General features: G+C 41.7%; 1 protein-coding gene across 2 annotated transcripts in view; it reads right to left on the reverse strand.

Moving 5' to 3' along the window:
- Positions 1–263: 263 nt before the first annotated feature.
- LOC133500514 (transmembrane protein 65-like) overlaps positions 264–14592 on the reverse strand; it is a 32524-nt gene continuing 18195 nt past the window's right edge. The window contains exons 6-8 of one of the 2 annotated variants that reach the window (XM_061819276.1): positions 12569–12611; positions 6298–6403; positions 264–3365 (exon numbers count right to left, since the gene is read on the reverse strand). In XM_061819276.1, coding sequence (XP_061675260.1) covers positions 3216–3365; positions 6298–6403; positions 12569–12611 — 299 coding nt within the window. In that variant the 3' untranslated portion in view covers positions 264–3215. The other variant, XM_061819277.1, reaches the window with a different exon arrangement.

Here is a 14592-nt window from a genome sequence, read left to right on the forward strand (position 1 = left end):
GATGCGGGTTGATTATCTTGGCAAAGGAAGAAGTGCTCACTAACAAAATTGCAAACAATATTTGAGGGAAATAAGCCTTTTTTGTGCACACAGACAAAACTCTTGGATCTTAAATTCACCTCATGGGAAAAAAATGGGTAAAGAACAAAAGTGTTTCTTTTTTTTTGTTAAGTGTATGTACCTTTGTGTGTTTTTAATCAGCATTTTTTTTTCATCACAAGTGTTTTGCACAGCTAGAAAGAGTTTCCACTCCAGCTGAATGTTTAAAACTTTAATAAAAGCAGAACAAAATGAAAAACAAATCCTTAACACCCATGCTAGCATTAGTTCGCCGCTTGCGACCACTTCTCAAAATTCAATTAATACAATCCGGTACATGCATTTCATTTCCTCCCGCAAAATAACAGTCGTCGTGACAACCAACCGTGTCGACAAGAATTACAAAACAAAATAAACAGAGAATTTAATGTATTAGTCGTGTACGCATCGTAATTCCTATTTCATAGTGCTCCCTACGTCATGTTAGTTGTTTCATTACAAATAAGATGACATCAAGTGCAGCAAAGAAAATTAAATACAGCATAAGAGTAAAAATGGATGCGACTGAACATGACTATCATTTCCATGCAAGTCACTGTGTGCTTTATTAATCTTTACGTTCTAGCAGTCAAAATGTCATATTCATAAAACTAATAAAGCCCCAAATTGCACCTTTTTGTCTAGCTGTAACTTCATCTGAGAGCATCTTTAATCAACTTGAAAGAACAAACCAGGATTGGAGCATCCAAGTGCATGCTTGCGCTTTGTGGAGCTCAAACAAACAATCACGAACAAAAGGTAAAACAAACCTTTTCTTTTGGAGTGTTACCAAATAAACAACCTTCAACAAATACATTTTTTTATGGACAGAGAAGAGCTATGAGCAGTAAACAAAGTGTAAAGCAAAGCAGCTACAAACTAAAGATATTTATGTAGAATGGAGGGGGAGAAAATCTACAGAGCTCACATCAGTCTCCCACTCTGAGAAACGATGGAAACAACAACGAAAAAATAATCAACTATTATACAATAAATCAATTTTAAGACTCCACAATTGCTTTTTTTTTAAAGACGGGTAATCTGTTAACAATAATTAAAATAATCACGTGACTGACAAATATTTCTAAAATTTATTGCGCTGCACAAAAGGAAAGTTTGAAACATTTTCATTAGGATGTTGGTTTATATTTCCACAGTAATAAACTAATATTATTTCATCCAAATGTGAGGATTATAAAGGAATAATTGTTGATGCAGCTCTCGGATTGGCTCTCCTGAGAGGGTTGTGAGTGTTTCTAATAATGTGGTCATAAAACTCATAACCAGTAGAGTGCAGCAGAGAAACAATGGAGGATGCGCTTCTCATTCCCAAGCAAGGCGAGCTCAGGTGCATTGTGGGAAATCATCCACTTTCATTTCATTGGTCGTGAAAAGAAATTATTTACAGCAACAAAAAAAAGTAAGTTATCTATCTATGCCAGCAACATATACCGTCAAGAAAAACAATTAAAATGCGCTTCAACTCGACGGCAGATTGTAAAATAAAGTTTTGTGAATATTTCAGTATAGAGCTCGTGCACCTACGTGATCAAATCGTGTGACTTTTGTTTACATCGCCATATTGCCCGTCAAGCTAAGCAATGCTCAATGCTCAATCGGTTAGAGAATGACACGGAAATATGTCTTGTCGCACGACGCCCAGAGTTTTGTCCCATACCGTTAAGCATTTCGAAGGTGAAAATAAACGACGGCACGTGGAAAAATGAGATAAACTCAGCATAGAGGACCCGTATTTAATGCCGAAGTCGATGTTTTCACCGATAAGAAATTGGACTGTGAATTTGCTTCGGCTTATCTGGAACAACTGGATCTACACATGGATCTGCTGAGTAAGTCGTCGAGATTTACACGGAAAAGTTTGAAAGTGTGGAAAAGTCTGGACGCATACAAATACTTCATTGCTGGATCTGTTCTCAATCAGAAATAAATCCCGTACAGCGACGGTTTTGACAGCTCATGAACGCAGAAGCGTGTTCGGCCACACGTTAACCTTTGCCGGAATCCATCCATCTTTTCAGCGAGTATTCAATACAAATATTTCAAGAAATGACCCCTGGTTTTACACAAACTCGCATTCATTAACCATGATTGGAAACAAAACAAAAAAGAGAGGACAGAGTCGTCTCCGTGGAATGTACACGGAAGCGATTGCGGTCACACTTAACCTCCGTAAACAATCTTTTTTTGAACACTTATATAATTATAAATACTTTTTGGTAATTTGAGATTGTGAAGAATAATTCCTACCTGAAATGAAGCGATGGCTACACAGGCGTGTGTGTATTTTGGTTGGGCACCATCCATCACGTTTAATCAATATTTTCTGGTATTTTCAGCTGGTATCTCTATGAATATCTGTCTCGTCTGTTGTGACAACCGACAGCACAACAGGTCTCGGGGATTGTAAATATTCTCCTCCGGTTCAATGTCGAGCACTTCTGTTTGACCTGCAATATGGCGCCGTGAAAATTGAGCTCTATATTGTGTATACTTTTTGTGTTATTGTTTTTCACCCCGAGCGTCAAAAATGGGCTTTGGTTTAGTAAAATGAAGGAATACATGCCCGCACTGTGTCATCAACATCTTAAACAAAGAAAAAGAAAAGTTAAATACTTCAAATAATTGAGGTCTTGAACATATTTCCAAGATGCTAAATCATAAAGCATGATTTTAAATTAAAGTCTCGTTAGTCAAAATTCAAATTCATATTAATCACTCCTCTGTACACGCAAGCCGAATGTTTGTCAGTGTTACGTCGTCGCTCTCCGGCTTAGCAGCTGATTGGTCGTTTCAGAGTTGTGGCGGGTGACCGTATTTTTCGTTTTGCTCTGCGTGCCGCTCGTCCCGCGAGGAGTCGGCAACCAGGCTCGGCTTTCGGGTGTCGCGTCAGCATTTGATGGAGTGAAGCCGCCTCCAACGTGGCGACGGGGACAGAACAAGGACGCCGTGAAGATGATGATGAGGATGATAATAACGTGACGATGAGATCTCTGCAGCAGACATCTGAGTCCTTCACTTTCGTCAAACTTTTCAATAAGATCCTTAGTTTCGTGTCATTTTTTTCCTTTTTTTTTTTTTTTTTGGTCCATCGGTCCACAGCGTAGGTTTACTTCAGTTCACTTGTCGTGTTGCGCGGCGGCGGCCGTTTGCTTCGTCTCCTTTTTGGCGTCCTTCTTGGCCTCTTTCTTGTCGTCGTCGTCATCGTTGAAGAAGAGGAGAGGGAACATGCCCAGGATGCAGCCGATGCCCACGCCGATGGCTTTGCCCTGCGTGCGGAAATGTTACTGGGAATTGAACCAAATGTAACGTTTCTACCTGATACGTATCATACCTCATACATCACACCATTATAGTTCCACACTAAAGCTGTCGCAACAAATAGATTAAAGGACAACTAAATGATTAATGAATTAACTCACACCTGTTGTGATAATCAATTGATCGTTCAGAGATGAAATTGTCCAAATCCCGAGATTTCAACCTTTCTCTCGTAAATATTCTTTGATTTCTTTGTTCCTTTGTGAAAGTAGACTAATTGTCTGTTGAGTCAAAATGAAAAATTTGGAAAACTCAGCGTTTACTTTACTTGTTAAACATTTTGCCCATTTTCCGACATCCTGCGGACCAAAGCAGACATTGAATCAGAATCAATTCATGAAAAAATAGTCCATTAATACATTTTCTTAGGCGCTTATCCTCACGAGGGTCGCGGGAGCCTATCCCAGCTGTCAACGGGCAGCAGGCGGGGTACGCCCTGAACTGGTTGTCATCCAATCGCTGGGCACATAGTGACAAACAGCCGCACTAACAATCACACCGAGGGGCAATTTAGCGTGTCCAATGTTTTTGAGATGTGGGAGGAAACCAGAGTGCCCGGAGAAAAGCCACGCAGGCACGGGGAGAACATGCAAACTCCATACAGGCGGTGCTGGGATCAAACCCCAGACTTCAGAACTGTGAGGCCAATGCTCTACAGCTGCTCCACTGTGCTGCCCTTTCTCGTCCATATTTTGTGTATTCAAAAATGTCCTGTTCACATAGCAAGCCAGCTGTTTCACCCTTGGTCGTAACAGTTTCATCATATTTTTTGTCAACGGGGCAGCTGAAAATAGTCGGTTTGGTTAAAAAAAATAAAATAAAAATGTAATTTGCAACCGCAGTATGAATGATTTGTACATTGCATGTATTTAAATCTGATGCAGTCTCAGAAGTGATTATCAAAGTCGAAGCCCTTCCAGTCTCTCGCGTGATATTGCTGAGTTGTTGTTTATTTGAATCAGCTCAGAAAAAATGGTTTTGCAAAAAACTATAATGCAAACTAATTATTTGCCGATTAATTTGCCTAATAATCCATTCTAAAAATATTTGATAGTGACAGCTACTATTCTACACCATCCAATGCTCTTATTGTAACGTACAACATCAACGTAACATTTAAGAGAAATGAAATAAAGACAAAACCAAGAGACACTTCTTGAGTACTGATTAATGCCAAGTGCAATATACACACGTCTGAAATAACCAATTTGCTCAAAATAATTCACAATAAATCATCACCTCGTCATTCCATAGTTTTGTTTTGTGATCTTTGGACCATTACAAAACCAGAACAGCTACAAAAAAAAGTTAGTTGGTGTTGGTTTTATTTCCACCCGGAATCGGAGGCCCGCGGCTACTCATGCAGTCCTTGGGGGCTGCTTGGCGCCCGCCGGCATCACGTTGGTGACGCCTGAAAAGCAACAAATCCGAGCAAAAGTCTGCTTAAAAACAACAACGATGTCACACCTTTATGAAAAGTGGCGTGAACTTTTACAGTCAGCCTTTTAAAATTTAACGAATTGAGCCAATCGGAGCTAATTACATGTCACGCCGCACGCTGTCAAAAGGGCACGCCACTGGCGTTTGACTGACGTACGAGGCCAATTAAAGCCACCGTTGGCTGGTTAAGTACCTTGATGAGGAATTAAGGAACAATTGACCTAATTAATTAGTTTCGCGTCAGGGATCTCGCAACAATTTGAAACTGCTAATTCATTTCAATCGCTGTGATAAACAGCAATTAATATGCATGTTGTTAACCACTCGAGATGCGAGAAGTCAGCCAAAGCCTGTGCAAATGTGGAAAAGTTTGTTGTGTATTATACAGCGGTGGGAGATATACATGGGCGGCACGCTGGATCAGCCGGAAAGCGTTGGCCTCGCAGGAAATTTAGGAAGCCGAAGTAGGCTGAGCAGCAGCTTCACCTCACTGCGCTGGATCGGTTTTCATGTGCGCCGAGAGTGTGTGTGACAAGTGCGCAATTGCGCAGTGGCGCAGCTTAGAGGGAACATTGGTCAAGACTACAGAAAATAAGCCACGTCTTTCAATATCTATGTATTTCTACTCGGAACAAATTTTACGCACGTGATTTTTCGTGCTCCACTGTGCAGATTTGCGAGTGCGACGCCGCCCGTCAAATCACAGTGACTGGTGTGCTGTAGTGACAGACTTGTCTGTGTGTTTCTTTCGGCTTGTCCCTTTCGGGGTCGCCACAGCGTGTCATCTCAGATGAACGCATATATATGTTTGGCACAATTTCTACGCCGGATGCCCTTCCTGACGCAACCCTTCTCAGGGAGTGGAGGCCCCAGTGGGATACGAACCCGCAACCCCTGGTTTACCAAACCAGTGCTCTAACCACTGAGCTGCGGGGCCTAGTGACAAATATTTACTGTAATTAATGTTACACTTTGATGTCACTTTTTTATGTTGTTTTTTTTTTTAAACAAAAGGCAAAATGAAATACTGTGATACAGACCGATTTGGCCTATTCTCCCTGATACAGCTTGGATCTACTCGTAACTCATACGATATTCTTGTGCAATGTCACTGATAAATCTCTAGGAAAGCAAGTACAGATGTACCCAGTCTTTTTTTTTTTTTTTTTTGGGTTTGTTTTAACACGATGTTCAAATTGTTGCTGTCGTGAAACAAAATGTATTTTTTCTTAATTAGTTTGATGAAACATTTGCCTATATCGCCTACGCCTTCAACTTTGTTAGCACGGGCCGGTCCGACACATCGCCGTCATCCTCCGGTGTTGACACAGACACGTTTCTCATTCAAAATTCCTTCAGAATGAATTTGAAGCCGCTGTTTTGGCGTTAATGTTTTTCCACTAGTGTTGCGTGTCTCGAGCGGGTTGCGTCGTTACCGACCGAGTGGGAGCTGACTCGAGTCTGCCACATGTCGGCCTGCTTCGGACTCAGGTCGGGAATCTGCATCCCCAGTCGAGATGCCAAAGCCTCCACGTAACCTGCCAGCCTGGACAGATGATAAGAAACACAAAAGAATTACCAAAAAAAAAAAACAAAAAATACATTGAATATAATATACAAGCGCTTCAAAGTGTTTCTTTATTGTGTCAAATAAATATTTATTCATCGGGAAAGTGTTTGAAGCATTTGCCCGAGTCACAGTTATCAGGTTTGGGCTTTGAATCTCAGCTTTGGATTCAGCCTACATTTTAAAACGTCTATCTCGGCTTTCCAGAAGATTCTAAAGTTTCCGTAGGAGTTAATGGTTACAGTCAGATGAACAAATATTGAGACGTCGGCATAATTCTCTCATTTTTTTGGGGGGGGTTTCGAAGCACCACCACAAAGGATTTGAAATGAAACAAACAATAGTTCAGTTCAGGGTGTAGTCCGCCTTTCGCCCAAAGCCAGCTGAGATAGGCTCCAGCTTTCCCGCAACCCTCGTGAGGATAAGCATCTTGGATAATGACATGACTGATGGCAAGCCCAAAGTGGGACAGGCTCCATCAGACTGACGACCCTAATGAGGACAGACGTTCCAGAAAACCGATTAATGAATGACAGGAAGTTAGACATCTCCAATAATTTTTTGCAGTGTAAAAATCATGAAAATCCAGCTGCCATGTCTTGTCATTTCAGTTAAGATTTGTGGGTACACTAAAAATGATCTACGTTTTGCGCTGTGCATTTTTTGTTGTTGTCAATTTGACAATCCATAAAACCAGGCAGAGGGGACTTTGCCACCCGGACCAACGACTGGAGTCGTCAACATCTTGACGGTTTTATTATCTCTGAGCGAGGGACTGAGGCGGGTTCGGAGGCCATAAATCATTGACGGGGCCTCAATTAATCAGTCCTTGACCTACACGCCCGTCTGGCTCGTCTCTCCCGAGAGTCGCTCACGGCACAAAATGTCATCGCAAAACCTGCATTTTTTTTTTTTTTTTTCACCCCCACAACTCCGACGCACACTTGTTGCGGCATCGTGACGGGGAACAATCCGCAGCCAACACACAATACACACTCAGACATCCACCCGTTTTCTTAGCTGCTTATCCTCACAAGGGGAGTGCTGGAGCCTATCCCAGCTGTCAATGGGCAGGTGACGGGGTACACCCCGAACTGGTCGCCAAACAATCGCAGGGCGCATGGAGACAAACAGCCGCACTCACAATCACACCTCGGGGCAATTTAGAGTGTCCAATTAATGTCGCGTGTTTTTGGGACGTGGGAGGAAAGCGGAGTGCCCACCCGGAGAAAACGCACGCAAGCACATGGAAAAAACGCAAACTCCACACAGGCGGGTCCGGGATTTCAACCCGGGACCTCAGAACTGTGAGGCCAACGCTTTCCACCTGATCCACAATGCCGCACACTCAGACGTCATTATTATAATTTAATAAAAAAGGATCATTATTGGCATTATATAATACTGTGTGGCGAAGAACACTTAGTTTATTTGTAGTACTTGGTATACTTTATTTTGCGGACTCGTGTGTGTGCCCATATTCCCCTTTAATCATGTTATTCCTAAACTTTATCATTAATATTTTACCTCATTATGCAGATTCGTGCCGATATAGCAAAAATCTGTGATTGGCACCACTTATAAAAAGGATTATATTTTCCTATTAATGCCACAAGAAGGCAGCAAAGCAATCATTTTTATATTCGCCGGGGCTTCATTCTGAGCACAAAAACAACAAATGGTTGAATTTGTACGAATGTGAAAAGTTGAATTTGCAAGTAGGCGGGAGAACTTTGTACACTTTGGAACAACTGCCAAAGGTTTCCATCACATTAAAGAAATATTCTGCTCCAAAAATGTCAAGCGTCTGGGAGAAATATGAGCCCGAATGGGCTGCACTGCGGCCTTAATGGTTCCGAACTGTCGCATCTCTCTCTTACGGCAACGGGATTGATGTTTTCCGTGATTAATCTGCCATGTTGTGAGGCATTTCAAAACAAAATTGCTCGAAAATCATTTGTCACCGGAGGGAATGTGTAGCCAGTTAAACAGTTTTTTGATAATATTTTAATTTTTATGAAGGCCAATGGCAAAAATATTACGACTTAAATCAGTTGTATTTCGCTGACGGGGTGCTCCAGTGGGACAAATACATTTGTAAGACTTTAATTTACTACTAGATGACGTCGTATTTAATGGCTGCTCAGCTTTTCAGTGTCGCTTGGCTGTTGAGTCAGCGACGCTGCGAGATGACAAATATCAGAACTGAGAAGGTAGCAGGTGGGCAAATAATATCAATCAATTTTCCACAGCGCTTGTCCTGTTCATGGTTTCACACAGTCATTGAGTGAGAAGCGAAACCACGCTGCCTCCACAAATGTAGGCCGATTCGAGACCTACGCAGTAAGTGACGGAACAGAAAAGTCCACATTAGCACACAAAGTGGCCCGTCTAACGTTCCAACTTCAAATGTAGGGAAGCATCTATTAAAGGTGAGGCCTTCATTGTTTCTTTTCGAGATGTTATATAGATAAGGGAGGGGGGTGGGGGATGGGGGCGCAACAGTGTCATGGAGAAAAATTCATCAAAATAGGTCCAAGATTGACATCCCACGGTCAAACTTCACACTTGGATTCAACTGGATGTTGACATGCTTTGGTGTTGCTGATTTGGTGAGTAATGCAGTTGAGAGGGAAGTGAGGGAAGTTCACCGGCGCATGTCCGTCCGTATGTGCACAATAGCAACATAATTACTGGCACTGTTTTTGTTTTTTTTCGTTTTTCGTTGCAAAAGGAAGGCGTGTGTCTGAAGTGACTCCCACACATATGGTGTCCTGAATATCCATCCATCCATTTTCTTAGCCGCCTATCCTCACGAGGGTCACGAAGAGTGCTGGAGCCTATCCCAGCTGTCAACGGGAAAGAGGGCAGGGTACACCCTGAACTCGTTGCCAGACAATCACAGGGCACGTGGAGACACACTGCCGCACTCTAAATCACACCTAGGGGCAATTTAGAGTGTCCGATTGCATGTTTTCGGGATGTGGGAGGAAACCGGAGTGCCCGGAGAAAAGCCAGGCAGGCAAGGGAAGGACACGCAAACTCCACACAGGCGGGTCCGGGATCGAACCCCGGACCTCTGAACTGTGAGGCCAACACTACCAGCTGGTCTACCGTGCCACCTGTCCTAAATATAGTGGACTAAATTTTATAGTATAATTAGGTATATTATTAGTATATTTTTACATAATTACGTTTACAAAGACAATATAAATGTTAATTGTTAAGATTGAATTGCCGTCCATTTGTGTTCAAAGAAATGAAAGCTTGCCCCTCGTAAGATTATAAAGCCGATAAAACCATTTTTTTTTTTTTTTTGCGGGAAGATGAAGGAGGATGTAAAGCGCAGGATGTGATGATAATGCACCAAAGCTTTACTCGGCTTGTGGGTCATAACAAGGTGAGCGCACATTTATTTCTCTCCACTGTTATCCCCTGGAGGCGAAAACTCTATTTTTTGAGGGGGGTCTTTTTTTTTTTTTCCTCTAACTTGTCAAAGTCCAATTACAGTACATGTTGAAGAAAGAAGAAGAAGTTGTGGTTGCGCTGGGGTGCAGCAGATGAACTGGCCCATTAATTTAAAAAAAAAAAAAAAAAAAAAGGGAAAAAACGCTGAGCTAAATATTTGACTGAATATTTGATCTATCAGCACACACACACACACACACACACACACACACACTGCCTTAACACAATGCAGCATTTTTCATTTTCATATCAAAAGAGGAGCCTCAAGAAGAACACATTGTAGACCAAGTTCCACATATTTGCATGTCATCCTTTTTATCACATTCCAAGCACAACTTTGATTTCTACCAGCTCTTTTTTTTTTAACAAATTTTCTACCGACGATATCACAAAACCTTTTACTAAAAGGCCAAAAAAACTTTTTTTAAACGAAGAATTTTCAAAGCGGCGAGTTTTTATTTAACTTATAACATTGATGTATTTGGGCCGTTGTAGGAAGCCAAAGAGAATCCCACGACCCTCACGTGAGGCGTCAGCTTTCACACCTTGCTCAGAATCAGCAATGAAAATAATCATTGGCACGAATGCGGCATAGAAATCAATGTATGGAACTTTTCATTTGGCTCGATTGGTCCGAATAATTTCAAGTAATTCACGTGTATTCCATCCAGCCCGCCTGGAATTGGAGGTCAGATGCAGCAAGTGCAAAGCAAAAAAAAAAAAAAAAAAGAGGGGGGGGGGCAGCCTCGAATGAATGCGAATGGAAGGCTGTGAGGGTGCAGTCGGCTATTTGTCATTCGGCCTTCACTAGAAAAGGGATCATTCCCACAAGGACTCCATGAATAATCAATGAGCCAAATATTCATGTTTTTTTGTTTTTTTTCCCCCAATATATCATTTTCAGCGAGTATTGTACAACCGAACAATGTTTATCAGTGGGATGGTTCACTGGTCATTTGACTCCAAGGACTTGAACCGGATCAGTGCACGCGGTGAAATGAGTGGTTTGCGCCATTTTGCTGGCCAAAGTGAAGTGTGACAGCGATTTTGCACAGCGGCGGCTCTGTCTAACCTGATCTGCTCTCACCTTGACAACCACCTCGCGTTCCCTTTCTATATTGTCAAAGAGTAGCACATCCACACGCATGGACCGCCACAACAATGTGAGTCATAACACATCCTCACAGATCTCCGCGTCCCTATTCCTGCACGATGCATACCGTAATTTTCCGCCTATAAGCCGCAAGTTTTTTCCCCACACGCTTTCAACCCTGCGGTTTATGCGGTGATGCGGCTAATTTGTGCATTTTTTTTTCTAACGGCCGCCAGGGTGCACTCAGGCGGAAAAGGTAAGAGTGAGACCGGTGGAATATATGTGCCGAGGAAGTGACTTTTACCGGCCAGGTTAGTGCTCAGCTACCGTTAGCACTGTGCTAGAGTGGAGCTGCGGTGTTACTGGCATGTCTCAGTGATTTTTACCGGTAAGTTTTTTTTTTTTTTTTTTTTTTTTTTTTTTAAACAAGCCCTGTCAGCGCCGTGCTACCATTAGTGCCACGCTGGCGTTAAATTCTTTCTGTGTACCGTCTTTCTATGGAAAGATCTCGCGTTTCAATGTGGGCACTTGCGGCTTTTACACAGGTGTGGCGTATGTATGTACCAAATGGTATTTCCTTTACAAATGTACCGGGTGAGGCTTATAACCAGGTGTGCTCTGTACGCCGGGAATTACGGTAACAACGTGTAGCGCTTTTGATGACCATGACTTCATTCCTAACAGTGGGCTGTTCAAGACAAATTTCTGGATAATATATCTGCCCTGCGACTGACTAGCGACCAGCTCAGGGTGTAGTCTGCTAGCTGGGATAGGCTCCAGCTTTCCCGCGACCCTTGTGAGGATAAGTGGCTTGGATAATGACATGAGATGAAATCATTAACACACTTGCATCATCAATCAATCAATCCTTTTGCCATTATTTTAAATGCACAACAATTCTTGGGTAAATGGCAGGCGCAAAACTAAGTATTTATCATTATGTTATAATATTATATCATTGTTATTTCCAGCATAATCATCAGCCATCATATTGTACTGTCTGCTGTTGTTAATGTGCAAAACGTTTGAGACATTGACCCCTAGTGGGTGTGTCTATTTTTTTAAATGGTTTGGTGCACACAGTAGAAAAGGCGCACATGACATTAAAAAGCACCATAATGATAATTCTGTCCATGATGCTGAAAATAGTAAGAGCAGCATTATTTCTGAAATAAGATGCCTAATTATGGGATTCACTTTATTCTCAAAGGAGCCCAGTCAAGTCCTTGGTAAAATTTAGTAATAAATGGGGGACATTAGTTACAAAATAATCGTTTTTTTTTGTGTGAAATGTAAAAATATACATGTATGTTTAAAGTATTCACTAAAATGAAAGAATCCAGATTAAAGCACTGGCCTCTTGGACAAAATGTCTCAACAGGGTATTGAATTTTTTTCACGTTGTATAATCCAAGTTATTTCTGTGCTGCGTATAGGAATCACTTTCATCACACATTTATCTTGTAAAAAAAACGCAGTTGGAAAGTTGCCATCACATAACGCATTTTGCCTCAAGTCAAAAATCTCAACTCAAGTGTGTGCGTGCATGTCGTGTGGAGGCGCCAGTGTGAATTTCTCCTTACCCGAGTCCTGCCAGATCAGACACCAAGTTGCCGAGAGCAGCAGCTGAGGAAGGAAGATTGGAGAGTCAGATTCTTTTTTTAGAATTGCAAGAATGAGATTTGCATTCGGTGTGGCCAAACAGGCAAAAAGGGCAGATTGACAACAGACTGAAGCCCCCCCCCCAAAGCTGAATCGACAGTGTTGATTGACAATGTCAAAAAGATATTAATTTTACAAAAGGCATATTATCCTTGTTGTAGTTTGTAGTGGTGTAGATGTTGTTTCCCTCATTTGCAGACGTGAGCAACGTTCCCTCTAAGCTGCGCAACTGCGCATTTGCGCACTTGTCGCACACTCTCAGCGCAGAGGAAAACAGATCTAGCGCAGTGAACTAAGCCTGATGTCTATTTTTTTTTTTTTTTAAACACACACAACTCACAAAGAGCTGCTGCTCGGGCACACCGAGCCTCACACTCTACTTCCAAGTTAACCTGACCCCTCCATTTTGAAGGGGTACACTCATAATTACAAAGTGAATAATAGAAGAAAAAGTGGTGAAACTGGACGAGATTTTTTTTCTTTTTTGAGTAAATAAGGTCTGGTTTGAAGCCAAAGTAGAAAGTACAGGATGAGATGGTGTATAATGTTAAAATTCCACCTTGGCACAGCCTGATCGAGGATGAAAGCACAGAAGATACAGTGCCCAAAAAGCTAATTATGTATTTCAAATATAGGAGGCAATATAACATTAACCCTAAAACTGTTTGGGATCATCATTCAGCTTTCAACATGCATTGCTAAAGATATTCTGCAAGCAATAATTCAGTTTTACACCAAGAAAAACAGATATCAATTGTGGGTTAAAAAAAAAAATGAGACAAAGTTGGACGCGACATTTCAAATTTATAGCTAATAGTTGGCTTCGTATGTATTTGTATTGTAATGTTTTTTTTTTTTTTTTAGGTTTGTTGACATTTTTAGTCTTAGTTTGGAAAATCACAAAATTGTTCTTAAAAATGTGATGGGAATGTAATCTGAATCTTTTAATTGAACTGATTGACCACAGTGCGTATGTCTGATGTTGGTCACAATGGTGTTTGCTCAGACATCAAAAATTAGAGGGAACATTGGCCGTGAGTGGGTTGAAATACTAGAAACGCCACCGTACACTACAACAATAATAATAATAAACACATTAACACCTTTACAAATAAACACTATTACTGGAACCTACGCAAAGGCAGATTCTATTGATTTCTTTTTTTACACAGCTCTCCCATTAATACGTAGGTGGGTCTGCTGGAATGTCTCACTGGTGCTTTGTAGCTTTTGCTATGCATGGAAAAACAAAAACAAAACAAACACAAAGCTGCCAGTTTCAGGATGGCAACGTTTGCTCAACAACATCCAGCACTATTCATCTTTTTTTTTTGGATGACACACCTGAACATGTGGCCAAAAGAGCCCCAGAGGACCCGAGTTAAGTGAACAACATGAAAGCGACTCAGCTGGCCGTGTACGTTTGAGCATCTCGCAGGAGATCGTCTAATGTTCCCCAAATTTGAGAGCAGAGCTGTGTTAAGTGAGGAAGAGCAACGTCAGGGGATGCCTCACTTGTGCCTGCTTTCAGCTCACAGCTACAACATGAAAACGTACTTTTCAGTCCGCCTCCGCACGTTGCTGCAGTCGCGCTCCGACAAAAATATTTGGTCTTTTTTTTTTGTACGGAAAAGCTTGTGGACTAAAGCAGGAGGGATGATGTGCGAGCAAAGATTCAGAGTTTTGAAGTCCGGCTTCTCCTGTCCATTGTCGAAGTGTCCTCGGGCAAGACACTGAACCCTAAATTGCGCCCAACCAGAACTCGCCCACTGGTTATATAAACAGGTGAATGTGAGCCTCTGAAAAACGCTTTTTTTCCTCTGCTGGTGTCATTAAAGTTGTACATGAGAGCACTCCATTTACCATTTCCTATGAGACAGCAGAAAAATATATTTTTCTCCCTCTTCAAAGAAACAGACACACACACAGCTCCACAATAACACAG

Source organism: Syngnathoides biaculeatus, chromosome 5 (genome assembly GCF_019802595.1).
Source record: "Syngnathoides biaculeatus isolate LvHL_M chromosome 5, ASM1980259v1, whole genome shotgun sequence".
In the NCBI taxonomy this organism is placed as follows: domain Eukaryota; kingdom Metazoa; phylum Chordata; class Actinopteri; order Syngnathiformes; family Syngnathidae; genus Syngnathoides; species Syngnathoides biaculeatus.